Consider the following 21,765-nt stretch of genomic DNA (forward strand, 5'->3'; position numbering starts at 1 on the left):
CCTTCAGAACTGGTTTGGTTGGCTCAGTGGGGAAACACTCAAGTTTAGTAAATAAACATCGATAGAAAGCGAAGAAGAAGTTTTGAACACTTGTATCAATGATCATTGCACAAAGAAGCTACTAAACCGTAACAATGGCAGACAATCTACACAAATATCAAATTAACAACCGCTAATCTCGTAATCTCTCCCCATTAATTGATTAAAAAAAAACCCCATGGGAAAATAAAACTAATCAAATTAGAAGTTTATAGAATAAAATCATATTTGATTCCCAAACAACCAATGAGCAATAACAACAAAGACTCCACCAAAGTTTTTTTTAAAAAAAAAAAAACAGACAAGTGAAATAGTGTTTTGTGATGTTCAACGTTGTTGGCTGAAAAGAGAACGGCTGATGATACCAGTAGCTTCCAGGTAACGATCAACACATCTAGAGATGCAGCTGCTCTCACCACTGCTGAGGCTTGATCCTGGCTTCGTTATGCATTTATCAAAGCATTTTTCTCTCATGGTCTCGATGAGCTCCTTGGCGTAAGCTTCAGCGAGCTGCGCCTGAATTTGTTCCATCAGTGCCTCTGGAGATGGAGAAGCACCCATAGGCGGCGACGATGACGAGTAGGAGTCCATTTACTAAAATCGACCGAAAAGAAACATAAAATAATCTATATAAGTACACAAAATTGGCAAGTAGAATCAATCATTGAATCGATATTCAACTACACGAGAGAGAGAGAGAGAGGTTTAGTTTTTACCTCACGGAAGATATGTTTTCCCTTTATTTAGGGTTTCTCTCTTGACGGGCTTATGATATTATTTTAGTGGGCTTGGATTATAATAAAAGATTAGGCCCACTTAGGATAAACTATTGATGACAACACACAAGAATCTCGGCTACTTCTTTGTTTAGAGCTTTGTTTCGCTGGACGTTTGTCTTGCGAGTTTTGAAAACTGTTTGTTTAGGACTTTCCCCAGTATATTCAGAAGCAATTGCGATGTTAACTTTTTTTTATTTTCAAAGGTTTTAGAGGCAAAATTGAGGCTAAGAATCCTTTTTTACAAACATCATGCGAGTCACTTGGATAAATAACCTTATCAGAATGCGAGAACAAGTTCAATTCAAGACAATAGGTTCCATGCTCATGCAGCGGATCAATGAACTAATTGTATACTCTCTCTTTGCGACAAGAGTTGATTCGATCAAATAAACCATACAAATAATACTCCATTGCCTGTTTGTTTTGTTAAACAGTCTGCAACGCCCTTTGATTCTCTATGCTTGAACTTGTATTTTGTCCGCTCAACAGAAAGATTACAAGTCAAAAACCTCAAAAACCAGGCAAAAATGAAAGGTCAGCGATTCCTGAGGGAAGACTGGCAATGTTATTTAGAAGAGCCAGTCTGTTCTTTCTCACTTTTTCTTCCTCCTGCAGCAACCAGTTATAAAAGTCAAAACCATAAAGGCTCTCAACTCGAGCACAATGTGTGAACAAACAAAGTTTCAACTTACCACCATCACAAACACATTGTTGAAGAAATCCTCCAGTGGCTCCACCAACTGCGTCGATATCTCAGTGAACTCCTCGATTCCTATGCCTGGAAACAAAATTGGAAGCCGTTTGAGAAATTTGAGTTTGTATGACTGAACCATTCCGGTATTAGAGAAGGAAGTTGAATTACCACTGTGAATTCGATCTTTGATGGAGGTGTAAATGCTCCACAACTCTTTCTCTTGGGAAGTCTCAAATACAGCCTCATCCACCTGATTTTTTTTTACATCATTCAATGCTAGAACTTAGAAGCTGCAAGTTTCACAGATGCCATTTTATCAGACAAGAAACCTCATGTACCTCAACTCCAACATCAACATCTTTCCCACGGACAATCCGTGTGGGACGAGAATATGCTTCCACTATCTTCGGAAAGATCTCACCTTTGCTCAGCTTTTCCATCTGCAAGGCATCAGCAAAATATTAGCTTCTTAATGAGCAAATTCAATATGTTTTGAGCCTATCAACTGCGTAACAACATTCAAACCCATAAGTTAACAACGTTTCAGGTTTAGTGAACCACCAGCATATTGAGAGCAACCAATTGCTATAAGGAACATATAAACCTCTCTTTGTAAAACTACCGAGCTACTGTAGGAACCCGTTGACTTTTTAAGGCCATAAACCAATCCCATTTTCTGCTGACAACAGATGAGAAAACACCATCTTCCTTACCAACATTAATATCCAGTCTGGTTTCTAGTCTCTCTAATACTAACAAGCAGATGAGCTTTATTTAAATAAAACTGATCCGACCGTCATAATACTCTGGCTTGTAGGAGAGTGATGCAACATACTTCACAATTATCACCTATATACTCACTATTGGATCATCTCTCAATCCAATTACCTCGTATGCTGTTCGTGCTGCCAGACAAGGATCATTCCCACGCTCTGCAAGGACAGACCTAACTACTTCAGGGCTTACTCCGCTGTCAACCTATAAAAGGGATCCAACATTGTTTCAAAAACTAGACACTAGGGTCATTTAGTTTCAAGAACCAATGAATAGTATCCAATAGAATTAGAAAGCCAAAAGATAAGCATAACGGAATGTTTCACAAACCAGAAGCTGTTCCAGTCTTCGAGTAACAAATTGATACACCTAAAAACAATAAAACAGTTAATTATGTCAAGAACGTTTTTCAGATGATGGCTTGCAACCTATAAATGGGGAAACAATATTTTTGACCCAACTCAACAGCTATGAGAGTACTTGATTCTTACATCGTCTAAAGTGTTTGCCTCAACCTTTACTGGTTGTACACTGGCTGCAATTTCTAGAGCATGTTTAAAGTTGACATTTTTATCCTTCTCAACCAAAATCTGAACCTGTAGCATACGTTATTGATTGGTATCCATAAGGCTCATGCAACCATAAAATGACAAATCATAACTTCTTTTTTAGATCAGAACATCTACAAACTTACTAAGCCATAAGATATTCTTCTAAGGCCAAATGGGTCATTTGTTGAACTTGGCTGGCAACCAGCAGCAAATAGACCAACGAGGCTATCCAATCTAGAAACAAGCATAAGTTTTAGTATATATGATCACAATAATATCAGAAGTATGTGTAATTTAGCTCTGCACCAAATCAGCAACAAGGTCATTTTGGAATAGAAATATATTGAAGGGACACTTAAAGTTGAAGCTTTCACATTACCTATCACCTATTGCCAAAACCATTCCTGCATCTGTTTTAGGGATGACATCTCCGGAAAATCTAGGAAGTGTGATTTCCAGCAAAGCTTCTGCAATCTGCACCCAAGAGGAAACGATTGTTGTACAATACCACATGCTAATAGATGTATACCATAGTACGCTAGTAGCTAAAGACTATTAACTATTTTTATACAAACGAAGCAGACACAAGTCCATTACCTGCTCTGAATAGCCATCTCGGAGAGCATAATGACGAGCCATTATTCCTGAGAGGGCAGTAAATTCTGTAACCACAGCAGTTGCAAGGTCTGACAGAGCAAGTGAGGCAGCCTCCCCCACAACCGGAAGCAGATCTTCATCAATTTCGAGGGCCAAACAAAGCTTAGTTACCATCTTTTCTAGACGGTTCATCTTATCCAGCATCGTTCCCAGCTTTTCCTGTAGATTCACATAAACATGAATGAAACGGTTGTGTTGTATGTGCTACTAATTTCAAATTACATCGCTTGTTTTTATTACTTGTACGAGTACCGAACCATTAAAACCGCTGTGAAACTTACGTGGAAAAGAATTCCCTTAAGCTGATCTCGAAATTCAGAAAACTTTTTCCTTGTGTCCACCCCATAGAAGAACTTCGCATCTTCATAGCGTGCCCTGTAAAAGTCAAACATTGCCATTGGATGCTTTTGACTTGGTCTAGATCATCTATCAATTGAGTAAAGATTTTAGTCACTTATTATTACACATCTCAACCTGAGAACTGCTTCATTTCCTTTCCTCACCACATCCTCATTAATTGCACCATTAGCAACCTAAAGCAAGTCACTATCTTTCGTTAGCTATTAACAACTTGTTGTGCCATTTCAAAAAGCATGCAACAGAAGAAAATGCAAGGCCAGAGTGTCGTACAGCAATAAAGTAAGGCAATAGCTTTCCACTCTCATCAGTAAGGGAAAAATATTTCTGGTGCTTCTGCATAACCTGGAGGGTTACAGTATAATAAGGCAACGAATTAGATATGCATACTTGACAGAGAGTTAAGAGAAATTATGAGTAAATTACACGGTATAAAGAGCTTACAATAGTTAATAGCTCATCTGGTAATTCTAAAAATGATTCCTTAAACTTTCCAATTAATGGCACAGGAGCTTCGACGAGATTTGCAACCTGGAGAACACCATGAATTAAATTAACTTCTTTGTAAAGATGTGAAGATAATGTCTTGGAGCCATTTTAGAGAATATCACTGATAACGCCATAAGTTACCTCATTAAGTAAGTTCTGCTGGACAACAACTCGCCCATTAACACTTTTTGCTAATGCATTTGACTTGTCAAGAATGATTTTCTTCCTTTCCTGTAAATTATGTTAACAAATCATATAGATCCATAAATAGAAATCTAAAAGAAAAAAAAATTGGCCATCCTGCTGAAAGTTAAAAAAAATGAAAAATTTGAAACAATGGTTAGAGAAGAATATATGAAGGGCATGCCTCAATCTCAATATTGATTCCAGCATTCCTCATAGTATCTTCATAGGACTCTGCAGTATCTACCTGCCAATAAGACCATAAAATGCACATTTAAAGCATGAGATCCAAATATGCCTATAGACGAGTCCACGACGGTGCAGACTAAATTCATACCAACAGTGTTGCTGAAGCAGTGTTGCGAAGTCCAAAAGAAACATTTCCACTGCATTTTGAAAACGAAACAAATATTAAAAAAAAACTAATATTTCATTTAGAAATAATATTGAAATCCCAACTGCTAGAGGAAGATAACGATATGCAAAATATTTAATTAAGAAGCGTGGATACTCGAGTGTAGCCAGGTAAACATACCTTGTGTTGCCAGCAAAGCAGAATGGTACAACCAGATCCCCATGTAAGGCCATAACCCAGCGAACTGGCCTGCTAAACATTACCTGCTTACCAGAAGACAAATAGCAGTAATTAAAATCCTTGTTTTACAATTGAGCCTATGGCTATATAAACTAATAAATGAGTATCTCGTTTAATGTTACATACTGACGAGTTCCAGCGCATTGACTTTGGGAACGATATTTTAGCCAGTATACCTGGTAATTCTTCTGACAGGACCTACAATACACAAGATCACAAAAATTGTATCCTTAGCAAATTAATTGTAGTTTTCCTTTGAGGAAAAACTCAAATGCCAATATAGTAGTGAAGCACAGGTCTTGGAACGCTAAAACTACAAGCTCACCTATTAAAACGAAGAAGGATATGTGAACATTAATAATTTGTTAAACTAGGATATAAAAATGTCAAGTAGATTTCTCTTTTCTAATTCATAAAACATGAAAATAATAGTTCCTAAGCTCAACATGAGGAGTCAAGGAAGAGAACCTCCAACGCAAGTCGAGCTAGCTGTGTAACTCGTGCGTGAACATATTCTGTCTTCCCTGAAAAAAAAAAGACAAAAAGATGAAAAATGAAAAAAAAAGCTAAACAAAGAAAGCAGAACAGGGAATTTGCTTATGGAGATGCACCAACCGTCAACTTTTCTGTACAATTTTTCCAACGGAACGCCATATCTACGGCTAAAGCCATCTGCAGCCTGGCAAATTAGAACACCGAGAAATTGATTACATATCTTAAGGCAGTCAATGCTTGCTAAAAAACACAAGCGTATCTAAAGGCCAGTGTATAAGTAATTCATATGCTTTTTCCTTCAATTCCAGTACTGTCTACCAAAATACTTTCAATAGTCAATTTAATTAGCCTAGCCGTGCCTGAGGAGCAGAAAGGACCAAAGCGAAAGAAAAACCTTTGTAGGATTTCCTTGATCATCAAACGCTTTAGACGCAGGGGGTCCTCGAACTTCAACCTCCTCTTCCAGCTGCTTAGGGGACATAGCAACAACTAGAACCTGAAAAAGGGGCTGTCAGTTTAAACTGCTCTAAGAAGAAGAATGCGTTCCAAAAAGCTTCAAGACTTCCATGATTTAACACAATAACCCACAACCCAAAAACTTCAGATAGGTTTCTTTAAATTTTACATTCTCACATAAAACACAAGGGGACAACAATCTCAAAGAATAAACAGGAAGATTTGGTGTCAACCAGCACTTTATCTGTAAGATTGGATTTATGTTGTTATAGAGCTGACATTGTAGCAATAACATTTAAAAGTGAGACATATTATTAATTACCACTAGCCTACGAGGTGTGCCAAATGCTTTCACAACGCCATGCCGCAGTCTTTGGTTCTCCAACAATTGTACGACTAAAACCCTGAGCTGCACGATTAACAAGGATTATTACTCGATGCCCAATCTATCAGAAGAAAGCTAACACAAAAGTCCCTATAAGTCAGCGATAGAGGGAAATTTTAAGTTTCTCGAAATGAAGTGAAAATATACTTGTTCGCTAGCATTGATAACATCTGGAGGTGGCATCTCTTCAGTCCCTATCTCAATGATAAATGATCTTGGATCCTCAGGAACCTGTGACGATTGAAAACAACATAAACAACAAAAGAGGAAACCATATCTTATTTAACAACTTCAGAAATGTTTTCATAACAGAACATATGAACAACTAGTACTGAAGATATTAGCGTCACAAGAATATTTCGCCGACTAATATCCCACGATTAATCAAAAATGAAATAATCAGCAACAAAGCTCCGATTGTAAATTCTCAACTTAGAAAACTGGGACAACCTTTTCAGCCACATTTTCCAAAGCTGCTCCGTGGTGAATGGGAGGAATATGTTCAGAGGCAACACCAAGAGGATGTCCAAGAGATTCACGTGTCTTTAACCACAGTTGGGCACATTGGCGAGCCAAGCTATTCTTTCAAAAATGATGCATAGAATCACAAATAAGCACATATTTACAAGTAAAAACTTGTTTAAATCATTTCAGTAATACACTTTCAGAAAACTGGAACAGATCTTACCTGCGCATTCGACCAAAATAACGAGCACGTTCAGTTACACCGACGAAACCTCTAGCATCTAAGATGTTAAAAGCGTGAGATGTCTTCAGTAGCTGGTCATACCTAGCACATGCCCCCAAGCAATTTTGTTAAATTCAAGAGGCAGTAGTTAAATATAAAGAAGACAATGGACGACCATAAGCATGTGATAAACATACGCAGGGATTGGAAGGCCTAAGGCAAGCAAGGAACGTGCTTCTTCGTCAAAAGAATCGAAATGCTTTTGAAGACGGTCCACGCTAGCATGCTCAAGATAATATGAGCTCATTTCCTTCCTGCAAACACCCAAATATCAGTCTGGAAACAGGATTACACAGGATAATTTTGATACTGTATGATTAAATATCCACAAGTCTTTTACTCATTTTCCAAGAAAAGTTCCCCGTAAGTGATTCCATCAGCATATAAAATCTTCTTGAAATGGTCAACTTCCTGTCAGTTAACACAAAAGGCTAATTTAAGGCAAACTAAAAGAACCTAAAAGGAAAAATGTGTGCATCCTTGATAAAAGAAAGATAAAGTAAGAAAGAGGGTACAAAACTGACCTGAAGCAACATGAGGATGCGCTCAAGCCCATAAGTTATTTCAACAGATACTGGAGACAGCTGAAGGCTTCCAGCCTAGAACGAAGCAAAGTTTAGAATTGTCGTTCTAGATAGAGAGTAAAAGGTAGAATTTACCCTAATCTTACATTTGATTTTTAGAAATGTTTTAACATAAAATGAAAAATTACCTGCTGAAAGTAAGTAAACTGAGTGATTTCCATACCATCCATCCAAATCTCCCAGCCCAATCCCCAAGCACCAAGCACCTGTAAGTCATTCAAATGAACAGACACTGCCACGCTCTAAGCCCTCTCTGACAATATAGTGAGAAATGGAAAACCTCGTATTATGAATTTGACAAATTACCGGACTCTCCCAATTGTCTTCGACAAACCGTATATCGTGTTGAGTCACATCAATTCCTATAAAGGGAGTAAAAGAAATAGTAGTAAGCAGAAATACCGAGAGGGAGTTTCCTCCAGAGATGCACCATAAAGACAACCTTATCATAACCAAATAGTTACCAGCATAAGGAGAAAAATTCAAAATAGTATTGTGCATATACAAGTAACATTGAAAGTCTCAAAATTTATGTTTTAACTGAGACATAGCTTAGGTGGAAGCATTTCAAGGGGAAAGAAGTTTGCGAGTACCTAAAGCAGAGAGACTGTTGATAAAGAGGTCTTGAGAGTTCCCAGGATCAGGTTTCAAGATGACCTGAAACTGAGTGTGCCTTTGAAGCCTATTGGGATTCTCTCCATACCGACTATCGTCAGGACGAATGCTAGGCTCAACATAGGCAACATTCCATGGCTCAGGGCCAAGAACCCTCAAAAACGTGGAAGGATTCATAGTGCCAGCTCCAACCTTAAAAGACAAGTTAACAAGTAATGAGAATAGTCAATCAGAGAGATAGTGTAATTTGGGATACTAACCTCGGTGTTGCTGGGCTGCATAACGGCGCATCCAACAGAAGCCCAATACTCCTGAAAAAGAGTAGAGAAAGCAATAAAGAGAATGTATCAAGGTTTACGGGAGCTCTGTGAAGAAGGATGATAGGAGAGTGAAAGAAGTTTGTTATGAAGAGGATGAATCTTCTTCACATTAATTCACACTATGGTTCTGTTTATATACACGTTAAGATTAGCTAACGTACACTCTAACCATATAACTGACTGCTAACATGCGCATAGATGCATACACATATCTAATCTCGAATGATTAAGAGTGAATTGGGGAGAACGAACCTGGAGGCGTTGAATTGCTTGTTGGAATGTAGGAATAGAGACGGAGTTGCTGTCATTATCATCGGGCTTGCGATGGGAAGGGTGATGATGAACATTGGAGGAGACGGCGGTGCGGTGAAATCGCCGGTAAGGGGATCGAGGAAGGTAGCGAGGGAGGTGGAGGAAACGAGGAGAGGCGTGAGGACGGAGGAAAGAGGAGATGATGAGAGGGAATGAGATAGAGAGGATGGCCATGAATGAGCGGAGACTTGGAAGGTTTATCCGAATGCTGCTGCCCCCAGTGATTTTGGGTTTTTCATTAGCGAAGAGAGACGACGCGGTTCATTTCGATGCCAAACCGAATAAAAATCAAAAATCTTTAACCAAAGTGTTCGGTTCGGTTCGATTCGTGGAGATTTATTGTAGATATAGTAGATTTGATTTTTGAATATATTAACCGAACCGAACCGATAGTGTTACCCGAACAAGAGTTGTTTGGTTCACTACTTGATTAAGATTTTATTCTTAACCGCAGCACTAGTCTCAACGTTTTCTGTTAGCGATTTATTTGATTATGGTATGCAAATCCGAAAATCTGGATTAAAACCGATTCGAAAATATTTGCAAATATCTGATTTAAAATCAAATTATTTATTTACAAATATTTAGTTGGATTTAAAACTATTTTACGCAACAAAATGGAAACCGAAAAAACCCGATCTAAATAGACTCAAACTTGAAAAACTAATTCGAATAGATTCGACCCGAAAAAGTCAATGCAGATTTGACCTAAAACCTGAATACTGAAAACTATGACTCCATATATTATATTTTATATGTTCTGGTATATGATTTAGTTGCAAATTATATAAATTTTTATTTAGAAATGTTTAAATTCAATTATTAATAGTTATTGTTATTTTGTAAAATTTAAACTAACATGACAAATTTTGATAGGATTTAAATATTTTGGGTCCTTTCGAATCTTAAATATGCTAACCTGTGGAAGCCCCTTAGTCCAGTGGTTTGACTAAGGGTTCATTAATACTTCTACACCAGGATATCTGGGGTTCAAACCTCAGAAAACGCAAATTATGCAGATCATGGAGAAAAAGGGTTACGGTGAATCTTCAGTATGGTGCAAATGCGTATCATCGAACATGGATCTCATAGGGCGGCTCGGAGCGATGCAGTCAGACGTGGATTCTCATATGATGGTAGAATTGTCGGCTATAGAATCGTCTATATTTATCATCGTTGTAATAGCATAATTAATCAGACGTTAAAAAAAAAAAAATATATGCTAACCCACCCAGATATGACACATACCCAAAACATAAGAGATTTTTAAAATAAATATTTTAATTATAAATCCAAAACGAAAAATGTCTAGTCTAGTCTATAACAAGACTATTTTCTGAATTATATGTACGTACGTTGATAGTTGCACAAAAAAAAAAAAAAATGTACGTACGTTGATTCTACTAATACTACTATGGTTGGATTAGTGTCATATGAAAGTAAAACAACTAGCTAGTTCGATTCGTTATTGTTTTTGTAGACACGACGAGTAATCTTTGAAATAGATTGATTACTTGATTTGAAGAGGCAGTTTGCAAGTATAGGATAAATATTTGTACATGTACATTTACATCTATCATAGGATAAAGATCAAATATTAAGCTCTGACAATGCCGCCACAACCGCTTTTACAATAGACAAACTTGGACACAGACCTTCAAATCTTGGACACAGACCTTTATTTGAATGTAGATACAAGGAATGTCAGCTTTCTAGAAAATAATTTCACCACGGATTGGGATTAAAACCTTCCTCTGCACGATCCTTTTCTTCTGCGCGATCCTTTTCTTCAAAGGTATAGCCACAGAACGTATGGTCATCCGCAGTGGAGATCCTCTAATCACGGTCTCTCATTAATAGGGAAATTTATGTAAAAATCTCTCAAATCTGATAATTAGTGAGAGGCTGTGACAATAAAATTTCCAATGCAGAAGCTCTAACAATTGACGACAAAGAAGAGCACCATTCCACTGAGTCAGACAAGCAAAATGATCTATGTATATTGTTAGAAATGTTCATCGAGAACCAAAGTATAAATACAGACTCATATATTGGTTTTGATAGTAGGAAAATTCTGAAGAAAGCTCAGAAAATTTGCACCAGTTCATATCAAAGATTTAATAATCTCATATGTCCAGACATATTATAAGCAAATTCATCATTGCAAAAACCTCATTAGAAAAAGATTAAACAAAAAATAACTCAGAGAAGCTACTAAAAAATGTAGCGATGGCAGACAATCTACATGGCATCAATTCAGACCGCCCGTCTGCTGTTATCTCATCATTGTTTCATCCAATTATAAACAACATAAGAATATTAAAAACCAAATTTGATTGCAAAAGAGACATTGGCATCAGATAATAAGCGGAGATTGTTTATCAACACTATTCTTCTGTGTGTTTTAAGCATAATATTAATCAATTCTTCATCTGCCAAAATAATGCTACACCCAATAAAAATCTAATTACAAAAGAGAAAGTTTCGGTCGATTCATTTGACGCCAAAACAAAAGAAATTATGCAATGGGTTGGTAAGATAACCGTCTCGATCTATGCACCCATTCTTAACTCATCTACCATTCTTGTGATTTTACTCGCAGTGGGTCGATAAGTGGGTAAACAGATGCATTCATATCAATCGAAATCGAATAAATAAACATGTCAAACCACACTACAATCATCTATAAATGTACGCAGACAGAGAAACAATAATCATCATACCCCAAAGAGCGACTGTAGGCGAAAGTGTTAGATAGGTTGTGTGCTTTAAGAATCGAAAAGATCGAGATTTATATGTGTTTGTTTCTCACGATCTAGGGTTTCGTTTTAATGGACTCGGTTTAATGGGCCAGATAGTAAGTAACTCGGTTCGCTTGAGTATGGTCCAATGGGATATTAAACGGGTATTCTTTTGATCCATTGTTTAGCAATTGTACTTCATACCAGTTAATTCCTCTTGCCAATGATAGGGACACAAATATTAAATAAATAATTATATTTTAGCTAAAACGTTACAAATTTTCTTGTATTTAAATAGATTTTTTCGTAAATATGTTTAGTGAATTAATATACCACCTAACCTATGTAGTTGTCCGCGAATTACAGATATAAATATTATATAAAAAATATATATGTACACTGTAGTAAATTTAGAATAATTATTAAAATATTAAAAAATAATTTTAGCTTCCAAATAGTTTGAAAAAATAATTCAGTACTATATTTTTAGAAGTGTGAGGTGTATGTAAACAATGTACAAAACGTTATATCATTATCAAAAATGGTTTCATTAAATTCTACACAACTGGTTTGTTTATTTTTTTCAGTTTCTCGTAATCATATATATTTTCTTGTTTATGTCCAAAAAACGAAAAATCAACTTTTACTTGTTTGGCAGACTTGTGGGTTTAGGGTGAACATGAATTTCCCTAAGAGACACAAAAGCATGGATAGATAACACACACAAACATCAATCATAATTATTTACTATTAGTCTATTACCAAACAGAAGATATTTTCGTTATAGTTACAAAAAAACAGCTGAAATATCACTGCTAATAAGTAGTATATGTTAAAATTCAATAATATTAATTTTAACATACTTACGTGGTCAGTCACATTATTCTTTATACTTTGCAGAGAAGTAGAGATCTAGAGCATGAGAAGATGGTTCTGGTGTACCACAACATACACGTGTTGATGCAAAGCATCAGAAAAGTTATCACTCTAGCGGTGTTTACCTTTTAGAAGACTATTTGAAAGCTCAAAAGAGAGTTTTTACAATAACCATATGTACAACCTTTTGTGTGGTTATGGTGTTTGTTATAGTCACTTTCAGGAAGGGAAGAATTGGATCTTCCTATGGGATTCTTAACTGCAGGGTTCATCTTATTCTTTAAGTCTTGTGCTAATAGATAGAAATTAATGATACTTCAATAATATCTAAATTGAAAAATATGTATTTTACATGATTTTGATCAAATGATTAACAAACTCGGCTGACAAGAAAAAAAATAATTTAACAAATTCACGATCAGTAAACCAAAAATATACTTTAAAATTTTTATAATCATCATATTCTTTTATCTACCACCTCATTTAACTTTGATGCAGAGTAATTTTTTAGTCGCAAAATTACCATAAATTTGATGCAATATAACTAATGAATATTAATTTAATAATAAAAAATGCTGGTGGCATTACATATGCAATTATCACATTAACTCTTCCAACAAATATTGTGCATCTTCTTCCTATTTATCTTTTCCGGCCTCTCTTCTTTCTCTCATTATCATTTTCTCATCATATTTAACATGCATTGCTAATCGCTTCTTAATTTTATTACATGTTTCCCCCAAATATCTCTATGTCTCTCAAAATGGTAACACAAACTATATAATCAATGAACCAAAAACCCATCTTGGAATCATCATATTACCTTATCTACTATTTTGTGGTTAGTTTGACTTAGATGCAAAACATTTTATAATCGCAAAGTTCTCACATGTTCCGTTGAATGTAATCCGTCAAATCATGAAAGCTTGTATATTGAGCGACTAACGCATTGGTGTACATTGCAATACTCACGCATTTAAGTTGATATGTAACTAGCATGCTATTTTTATCTTTTAAATTAAACATATAACATTTTTATTGCAAATCTCTTATTATTCTCCAAAATTTTCTAGTTTTCTCTTACAAATGATTTATATGCTCTTATAATAATTTTAATATTCTGATAAAATGATTTTGTGAACCATGATAAATAATTTATATTGTTTAAATATTTATAAATGATTAAAAAGCATGTATGGACAACTTAACGACTTCACCAATGATCGACACGTAATAAAATTAATTGGCCCTAAACTTAATTTTCACTTTTACATTTAATTTAAATAAATAAAATTTAAAAATCTTTGACTGATCAGATTATAACAATTTTCTTAAAACTTCACCAATGATCGACTCGTTAGCAAAAATTACTTAAGTGGTTTCTCTTTTAATATACATTATGATTTATCTTTTTGTAAATGATTTAAATGCTCTTATAGTAATTTTAAAATAATGATAAATTGATTTTGTAAGCAATGATAAATAATTTTCAATTTTAAAAACATTTATTAATAATTTATAAATCATTGTAAGCTTTATAAGACTCTAATAATTATTATATAACTATATGTGAATATAAATAAATATAAATTTATTATATTTATTTTTATATTAAAATTACGCTCAATATTTATATAGTTTATAAATATTAAAATAATTGAACAAACATTACTAGTCTTTCTATAATGTCTACAATTACTTATCATAAGTTATTATTCATAATATTTCTTAAATTATTTGGTAAGTGATATTAATTGGTACTAGCTTATCTTTAATTTTTAAATTTAATTTAAATAAATAAAAATTAAAAATCATCAACTAATGAATTATAAAAATTTGTTAAAATTTTATTAATGATCGACATATAAGCAAAAATCACTTAATTTAACATGTAGGAGGATAGAAGAAAAGGTGCACAATTTAAAATTTTAGTTGGTGTACACAAAAATTTAACTATAGTTGGTACAAGTGCACCCCATTTCGCCCCTGAATTCGAGGCTGGTTAGTCGTTTTGTGTATATAAAACGTTTTATAATGGTTCGGTCAGTGAACTAACTACAATTATTCTGACTAAACAAAAACGAACACAAAACTCATCTTTTACAATTATCAACATGTATTTTGACCAAAATGAAACAACTCCATGTAGATCTATTTTTCTTTCTTTTTCTGTTTTTCTGTTATGAAACCTAATTTCCAAAAACAAACCCATCTAACAAGAAAAGAGAGATACAACAACAAAGAGGCAAATTATCTCGACGGTACTTAATGATCATTGTTCATATCCGACGGTGGCAAGAAGCTCTCCAAACACAGCCCACAAATATTAAAATCAACTTCCTCAATCCTCCACTTCTCCTCAATTCTTCTCCGATGATTAACCGCTCCGCCGTATCGATAAAGCGTGGTCAACGTTCGACCACTGTGAGCTATGTTGACCGAGTCAACGTACATGTAATCATCAATGATTGACTCCATGCTTGTCTCCCAGAAAACGCCGTCGTTTTTACCCCTAGCGGATCTGACTCTCACGAGCTTTGTGTCACCAAACTTTACTAGAAGTCCCGTCCTTTGGCTGAAGTAACCCCACACCGTGTGGTGGATCACCTCCGTGTTAGCCGAACACTGCGCCTTGAGTATATCTGCCGGTGTCTCTACCTTTAGGACGAAACAGTCTTCGCCGTTAACGGTTTGTTCGCCGATACACACGGCGTCTAAAAAGAGACTAGCCGTACACCTAGGATCAAGTCCCTGCCACATTTAACATGTCAAAATGCAAATGCATGCATACAAACTTTAGACTTAACGATATTTTTATCGTTAATAATCTTTGATAATTTGTATTATTGTTTGTTAATTAATTTAAATTATTTAATTAATAAAGATAATTATCTTATAAACAATTTAATTTCTCTCGCAAAAGAAAATTATATACAACTTTGAGCTTAATTAACCATGTTGTATTTTAAAATATCTACTGTCACAAACTTATAACTACAGTTAATATAGTTATAATAGAAATCTCTACACAAAAATTTACAACAATAATTTTATGGTTACCACCAAAGCATATGCAACACAAAGTTTACATTTTTTTTTACAGTTCAACCAATCACTCATTCTATTTCTGCTGTCTTTTTATAATTTGTATTGCTAGAAACTCTCTAAAGACCATGCATACTAATTGCCTTAAGTCCAGTTTAGTTGTTCATAGTTCACGTATATGCATAGTACCATGTTCAACCATGACAACATTAATACAAAACCAGTAAACTACAACATTAAGTGGTTAAAGTTTGAGATATATGGTCAAGTGGTTAAAGTTTGAGATATGATTAAGTAAACATTAAGTGGTTAAAGTTTGAGATATAGGGGTACCTGAAAAAACCGGCGGAGAGGACGAGGAGGGCCACGGTGAGCTTGGGAAGGCTGGGTGGACGATTGGTTCCAAGCCACTTTGCCGTCACTACCTGCGCTAATCTTGAAACCGGAAACCACCAGCTCCAAGAACCAAAGGTTTGGATTCTTCTGCCATAAAACAAAACCTCCGACTTCGAAATTGCCTTTCCCCAGCCGCACCGGCGTGGCTGTTATCCCTTCATCCTCTCCAGCAACCATCCCGGAGCCTTGCATCCGCACCTGCCCCACCGCATACATGCTCTTCACCGCGTTCAAAGCGGCTGGACCTCCACATGCAGCAACATATTGCTGCACTATGTATTTAGCCGTTGACGCCTCCTTCAAATAAACCGTTATAACTATATAGATATATCAAATTCCACATACTAATTTTTTCTTCGTATATACTTAGCCAAAAGTATGTTTTATAATGTAAGGTAAATATATATATTATGATCAAATATATATATTTTTATAGCAAGAAAAGAGAAAACTATATGCCCATACACATCTTATATCTATACATGTTTTTTTATCTCTATAAATGTTCTCTCTGGGTAAATCATGTAGTTTATAGGCTAATCTCATGAATTATGTATCTTATACTCCAGTTTTCTCATTTGAATTCTACTAGTAAACCATATATATAAACAAGTTGGAAATTCAAACCTAAAACAACTATCAAGACGCAAAATTAAACCAGGTGAAAATTCAACGTACAAACAAAAAGAAAAACACAAAATAGATAGCATGATGATATAGACGTACGATGGAAGGGACATTGATGGGTCGTGAGAGACAAAATTCAAGAGGGACATGAAAAGGAATAAGAGGGCTTCCCACGATCTTCAACAACGCCACAAACTCATTATCTGATTTTGACTGCATATGCATATTAACATTACTCATCGATGACGAAGACGCCGGCGTTCTCATGTCAGCAGCGACTGCGGTCACGACGGCATGGGCCTTCATAAGAGCATGCATATTCCTCCACCTCCCCGTCGCGTTGCTTCCCATCTTCGTAAACATTTCTTCCGGCACAGGAACCTCTAAAACCGTCTCTAACCCGTCTTCATCGTCTAAATTCGGACAAAGCTTCCTCATCTTCATCTCTTAGTTTTTTTTGTTTCTTGAATGATCCGAGAGAAAGAGAGGATTAGGGTTTTCCTCTTTCTCCGAGTTTTTATTACGGGAGAGAGATGGGTAGATTTTGGAGAATCATGAGGATTAACTACAAAAATATTCTTGATTATGTTCTTGATCGTTTTCTGTTGGCCGGCTTTTATATATAACTAAGGTGCTCCTTGCTCGTAGCTATCGTGAGAACACGATTTCAGGAGGATCCATCCAAACTAAATATCTTATATACTGATGTGACATATACATGAATTTACGCTTTTGTGTCTATGTATGGACGTTGACAGTTGACAAGCTATTTATATTGGTTCGCATACGGATATTTATGTGTGTTTTATGGATATACATTATGGTCGTGTGCTTCATATATACGTGGAAGAATAATACTAGTTGAGGAATAACATCTAAATGTATACAATCGGAGTGATAAGGCAGGAGACAAATGTTTATAATCTTTTTCTTTAATTAAACGCCTTTTAATCTAGCTAGTTGTTATTCTAAAATATTATTTGTTCATGTAGAAGTGGACTATTGTACTTTATGATTATGATGATTTAATTATCGACCAGAAATACGTAATCAATGTTTGGGTTAAAGTAAAGAACATGTCTCCTTTGAACTTGAAACCATAGAACGAAGGGAATCAGAGGAAGAGACAGGACTGGTAATTGAACGTATTCTTGTGAAAGCAATTCTTATTTTTTCCCAACTAAATATTACAGATTTTGTATACTCTCCTATTAGTTTTTGATAAACAGAGTAAAAACAAAATAAAAAAGAGAACTGTGGCAATGAAACTGCACGTGTAGTGAATATGAATCGCTGGATCATGTCGCTTTGTATTTGTGTGGCCACTGCGGTAGGACCGTGCGTTTGGCATTTTTCTTAGATCAGATTCAAGTCTCATTTCCCAAAGTACGCATAGGTTGCTGCTATAAAGAGAGTATAGTGTGAGATTAGATCATCCGTCGTAGTCACTCGGATCTTTTGTTAGACACTGCGATTGGAATTTACTATAATAAGTTTTGTTTTTTATATATTCAAATAAATTTTCCAGTAAATTTTTATTCTGCATAGAATGAAGTTATCCAACAATCATCGAACAAAGAACAAAATTGTATAAGTATTTAATTTACAAAAAAAATAGAAATGTTTTATTGATGAACATTAAAATTGCTAATAGATTTTGAACAAGAATTAGGTTCACCCCCGAGGTGAACCTTTAAATTCACCTCTCCTCTTATTATCAATCAAAATGCCACGTAAATTAATAATAAAATAGATTAATTTTATTTAAAAAAATCTGAAATAATTGAAAAAAATAATAACGTCAATTTTAATGATGCTAACGCCACTAACTAAACCCTAAATTTTAAATCTATACCCTAAACCCTAAACCCAAATCCTAAACCCTAAACCCAAACCGTAAACCTTAAACTCGAACCCTATATCCTAAACCCAAATCCTAAACCCTAAACCCAAACCGTAAACCCTAAACCCAAACCCTATATCCTAAACCCAAATCATAGACTCTAAACTCAAAACCATATATCCAAACTTAATCCCTACACCCTAAACTCAAATCGTAAACCCTTAACCCAAATCCTATATCTTAAAGGTTAGGGTTAATGTTGATGTTGTTTCTTTAGGGTTTAAGATTTGGGTTTAGAGTCTAGGTTTGGGTTTAGGATCTAGGGTTTGAGTTTAAGATCTAGGGTTTGGGTTTAGAGTTTACGGTTTGGGTTTAGGGTTTAGAATTTGGATTTAAGATATAGGGTTTGGGTTTAGAGTTTAGAGTTTGAGTTTAGAATTTAGGGTTTAGGATTTAGATTTAAGGTTTAGGGTTTAAAATTTAAGATTTAGGGTTTAGTTAGTGGCGTCAGCGTCATTAAAATGTGCGTCATTATTTTTTTCAATTATTTTCGATTTTTTTTTTTAAATCATTTATTTTATTATTAATCTATGTGGCATTTTGATTAGTAACAAGAGGGAAGGTGAATTTAAAGGTTCAACTCAGGGGTGAAGGTGAACCTAAGTTTTGTTCATTTTGTTCACTATATTCAATAAACTTCCAGTAATTTGATGGAAACAAAATTTCAGTATTTTTTTCAAATGGATAGAAATTAATCGTCTAAGAATATCACTATTAATTATTCATATGAGTTTTATACACAAAATTGTATCTATATGTAAATTTGCAAATATAAATACAAAATTTGACCAAAAAAAATACAAAATTAGATAGATACTTTATTAATAAATATTTTTAAAAAATAATATGAAGATAATTAACTTTTTGTTCTTCTTATCTTCCCCTAAGCTTTAGCGTAGACCAAAGAAGACCAGAGAGTTTCGGACACAAAGATCTCGAATCAGACAACTTATTTTTTAATCTTCTTTACACCACAACGTTGTTTGACTTCCAAAAGAAAAATCTCCAGATAGATTCCGACCGGATAAATCTTCTTCCTTTCAGATCTCCAAACTCCAACAGATCTGCTGCGGTAATGGCGGTTACTTCCTGATCTCAGAGAAGCAAAATAAAGAAAGAAGAAGACCCATCTCCTAAACCTTGGTTGCACTCTTTAATGGCCGGGCTTCAAAAAGGCAAGTCCTTTCTCTTCTGTTTCTCCTTTAGTTTGCTCTTCCTTTCACCGATCGTAACCGCTTCCGAGTCCGATCCGGTACCCTACGAGAACTCAGATTCTAGGTTGCATAGACTCGAGGAGCTCGTTAGGAATCTCACGGAAGTAGTAGCTAGACTAGACGCTAAGCTGTCCGAAACTGGTAAAAAACACGAGATCAGTAGTAATGGGGCTAAAGAGAAAGCCAAGGCCTTTTCAGTGACAAAGTACAGTCCTTTCTGGTCCGAGAGATTCGAGTTCACATCCGCCGTGAAGCTAAACTCCGAGGCAACGTGCATCAACGTGTTGCCCTTTAAAGACCACGAAGGTTTAAGCAAGTACTTCGCCGTTGGGGACTCGAGTGGTAACCTCTACGTGTTCTTGAGAAACGGCGACGTTTTGGTCGAGTTTTTCACCAGCTGTGATTCGCCGATCACCGCGATGGTTTCTTACATGTCCGTGTATAAGAACGAGAGCTTCGTGGTGACGGGGCATCAAAGCGGAGCCGTCTTGTTGCATAGACTCAGAGAGGGCTCTGTGGGAGAAGATTTCAGTTCAGCTGTGATGGAGAATGTTGGCAAGTTTGACGGCACGGAGGATAGTTTGGAGGTGACGTTACTAGAAGTGCATCACGTGGGTCGTGTTAGGTACATATTAGCGACTGATCTCGCCGGAAAGCTAACGGTTTTCACCGAGAACAGAACCGTTCACGGGTCGGTTACCCCCACGAGTAGACCTCTTGTGTTCTTGAAGCAGAGGCTGTTGTTTCTCACCGAGACCGGCGCTGGTTCGCTAGACTTGAGAACCATGAAGATCAGAGAATCAGACTGCGAAGGCTTGAACAGCTCTCTAGCGAGAACTTACGTTTTCGACACTTCCGAGAGGTCTAAAGCTTACGGATTCACATCGGAAGGCGAAGTCATCCACGTGTTGCTTCTCGGCGACGTGACGAATTTCAAATGTAGAGTGAGGTCAAAGAAGAAGGTTCAGATACAAGAGCCTGTTGCGTTACAAGCCATCAAAGGCTATCTTGTGCTACTCAGCGAAGAGAAAGTGTTTGTATACAATGTCTCGACTCAACACTACGTAAGAACCACGGGTCCTCGTCTGCTCTTCCCTGCTGCGTTAGAAGATCTCAAGTCAACGTTCTTGAGCCATCAATCTAAAACCAAGTTTAAGATGATTACTCCTTTGGTAGCAAGCGACCGTGAGAAGCTTCTTGTGATGAGTTTAGGCGAAGGATACGTGGCTACATACAAATCAAAGCTTCAGAGTTCCAAAGGAGAACTCAACACGATGCTATGGAGCAGTCCTGTCTTCTTCTTTCTACTGTTTTTATTCGGGGCGTGGCATTTCTTCGCTAAGAAGAAAGAGTCTCTCACAGCTTGGGGACCTGACGATCCTTTCGCATCTTCCTCTTCTTCTGCTTCTTTCTCTGAGCCATCTAGGAGAAACAACGATGATCTCATGGATCTGAGAAGAAGATATGTTTCTCCATCACGGTACCCTCCTGGCGCAGCAGCAGGTACTTACAGGTCCGTTGCTTCTAATGACCCGACCTCGAGAAGTTCGGTTGATGCTACAAATTATAGAGCAACAGCGCAGGAGATGAAGTATCGTGGTGGGTCAGGGCTTGATTCTTCAGGTGGTAGGTTTGGTAATAGAAGGGAGAGTTTGTTTGGTGATAACAAAGCTTTGGACAACGAAAGTTAAGGACTTTTTTTTAACGTTTTGCCACTTTTTTTTTGGTTACCGGTTAACGTTTGAAGTTTTTTGTATTTTTGTAACACTCCGGCGAGAAAAAATAATGTTTTACCGGTAGCTTTTGTTTCTCGGGACACATCTTGTTTAGTCAAACTCTTGTAGATTTGTACCGCGCTGTAGTTTTTCTTGTGGCACTCTCAAAATCAGATTGAAAATCAATTTATTATTGTTTCAAGACGCATGATATT

The 21,765-nt window shown here is 36.0% G+C and overlaps 4 protein-coding genes and 1 non-coding gene across 6 annotated transcripts; 1 reads left to right on the forward strand and 4 right to left on the reverse strand.

The window, feature by feature from the left end:
- Window positions 1-220: 220 nt before the first annotated feature.
- Window positions 221-761, reverse strand: LOC106426007 (mitochondrial import inner membrane translocase subunit Tim13-like). Its single transcript, XM_013866727.3, has one exon. It carries the CDS (start codon window positions 628-630, stop codon window positions 367-369), a length of 264 nt encoding a protein of 87 aa, XP_013722181.1. The 5' UTR covers window positions 631-761; the 3' UTR covers window positions 221-366.
- Window positions 762-1,068: 307 nt separating this feature from the next.
- LOC106405545 (glycine--tRNA ligase, chloroplastic/mitochondrial 2-like) lies at window positions 1,069-9,289 on the reverse strand. 2 transcript variants are annotated; one of them, XM_048760003.1, is made up of 34 exons: window positions 8,974-9,289; window positions 8,662-8,712; window positions 8,380-8,593; window positions 8,093-8,148; window positions 7,915-7,992; window positions 7,727-7,801; window positions 7,543-7,613; window positions 7,340-7,456; window positions 7,143-7,244; window positions 6,905-7,031; window positions 6,602-6,685; window positions 6,392-6,478; window positions 6,008-6,109; window positions 5,734-5,797; window positions 5,587-5,642; window positions 5,245-5,316; window positions 5,059-5,141; window positions 4,861-4,909; window positions 4,708-4,770; window positions 4,482-4,571; window positions 4,296-4,382; window positions 4,125-4,196; window positions 3,969-4,027; window positions 3,776-3,869; window positions 3,435-3,653; window positions 3,217-3,311; window positions 2,981-3,071; window positions 2,778-2,882; window positions 2,617-2,655; window positions 2,401-2,490; window positions 1,851-1,952; window positions 1,684-1,762; window positions 1,511-1,596; window positions 1,069-1,427 (listed from the first exon to the last, which is right to left on the reverse strand). In XM_048760003.1, the coding sequence occupies exons 1-34, from the start codon at window positions 9,205-9,207 to the stop codon at window positions 1,329-1,331; spliced, it is 3,192 nt and encodes a 1,063-aa protein (XP_048615960.1). In that variant the 5' UTR covers window positions 9,208-9,289; the 3' UTR covers window positions 1,069-1,328. The 2 variants fall into 2 exon arrangements, with proteins under 2 accessions (XP_048615960.1, XP_013701522.1); XM_013846068.3 differs by having other exon boundaries at window positions 1,681-1,762; window positions 8,974-9,288.
- A 2,093-nt stretch (window positions 9,290-11,382) lies between these two features.
- Window positions 11,383-11,473, reverse strand: LOC125589477. The gene has a single exon (XR_007325665.1). It is a non-coding gene; the product is annotated as a small nucleolar RNA R16 (small nucleolar RNA).
- A 3,247-nt stretch (window positions 11,474-14,720) lies between these two features.
- Window positions 14,721-17,381, reverse strand: LOC111211885. The gene is made up of 3 exons (XM_022713206.2): window positions 16,818-17,381; window positions 16,029-16,388; window positions 14,721-15,401 (listed from the first exon to the last, which is right to left on the reverse strand). The coding sequence occupies exons 1-3, from the start codon at window positions 17,160-17,162 to the stop codon at window positions 14,916-14,918; spliced, it is 1,191 nt and encodes a 396-aa protein (XP_022568927.1). The 5' UTR covers window positions 17,163-17,381; the 3' UTR covers window positions 14,721-14,915.
- A 2,117-nt stretch (window positions 17,382-19,498) lies between these two features.
- Window positions 19,499-21,756, forward strand: LOC111211880 (uncharacterized membrane protein At1g75140-like). The gene has a single exon (XM_022713199.2). The coding sequence runs from the start codon at window positions 19,778-19,780 to the stop codon at window positions 21,524-21,526; it is 1,749 nt and encodes a 582-aa protein (XP_022568920.1). The 5' UTR covers window positions 19,499-19,777; the 3' UTR covers window positions 21,527-21,756.
- The last annotated feature ends 9 nt before the right edge of the window (window positions 21,757-21,765 follow it).

The sequence above is a fragment of the Brassica napus genome, chromosome C6 (genome assembly GCF_020379485.1).
Source record: "Brassica napus cultivar Da-Ae chromosome C6, Da-Ae, whole genome shotgun sequence".
Classification (NCBI taxonomy): domain Eukaryota; kingdom Viridiplantae; phylum Streptophyta; class Magnoliopsida; order Brassicales; family Brassicaceae; genus Brassica; species Brassica napus.

Bases quoted from the DNA above. Each gene is read 5' to 3' on its own strand.
- LOC111211885 (XM_022713206.2), bottom strand. From the start codon at position 17,162: ATGAAGATGAGGAAGCTTTGTCCGAATTTAGACGATGAAGACGGGTTA. The intron at 16,389-16,817 runs GTACGTCTATAT...GTTTATTTGAAG, and splicing joins CCATCAATGTCCCTTCCATC to GAGGCGTCAACGGCTAAATA. The intron at 15,402-16,028 runs GTACCCCTATAT...TAAATGTGGCAG, and splicing joins CTCTCCGCCGGTTTTTTCAG to GGACTTGATCCTAGGTGTAC.
- LOC111211880 (XM_022713199.2), top strand. From the start codon at position 19,778: ATGGCCGGGCTTCAAAAAGGCAAGTCCTTTCTCTTCTGTTTCTCCTTT.
- LOC106405545 (XM_013846068.3), bottom strand. From the start codon at position 9,207: ATGGCCATCCTCTCTATCTCATTCCCTCTCATCATCTCCTCTTTCCTC. The intron at 6,479-6,601 runs GTATATTTTCAC...TTAATCGTGCAG, and splicing joins TTATCAATGCTAGCGAACAA to CTCAGGGTTTTAGTCGTACA. The intron at 5,798-6,007 runs GTTTTTCTTTCG...CTAATTTGCCAG, and splicing joins ATCAAGGAAATCCTACAAAG to GCTGCAGATGGCTTTAGCCG.
- LOC106426007 (XM_013866727.3), bottom strand. From the start codon at position 630: ATGGACTCCTACTCGTCATCGTCGCCGCCTATGGGTGCTTCTCCATCT.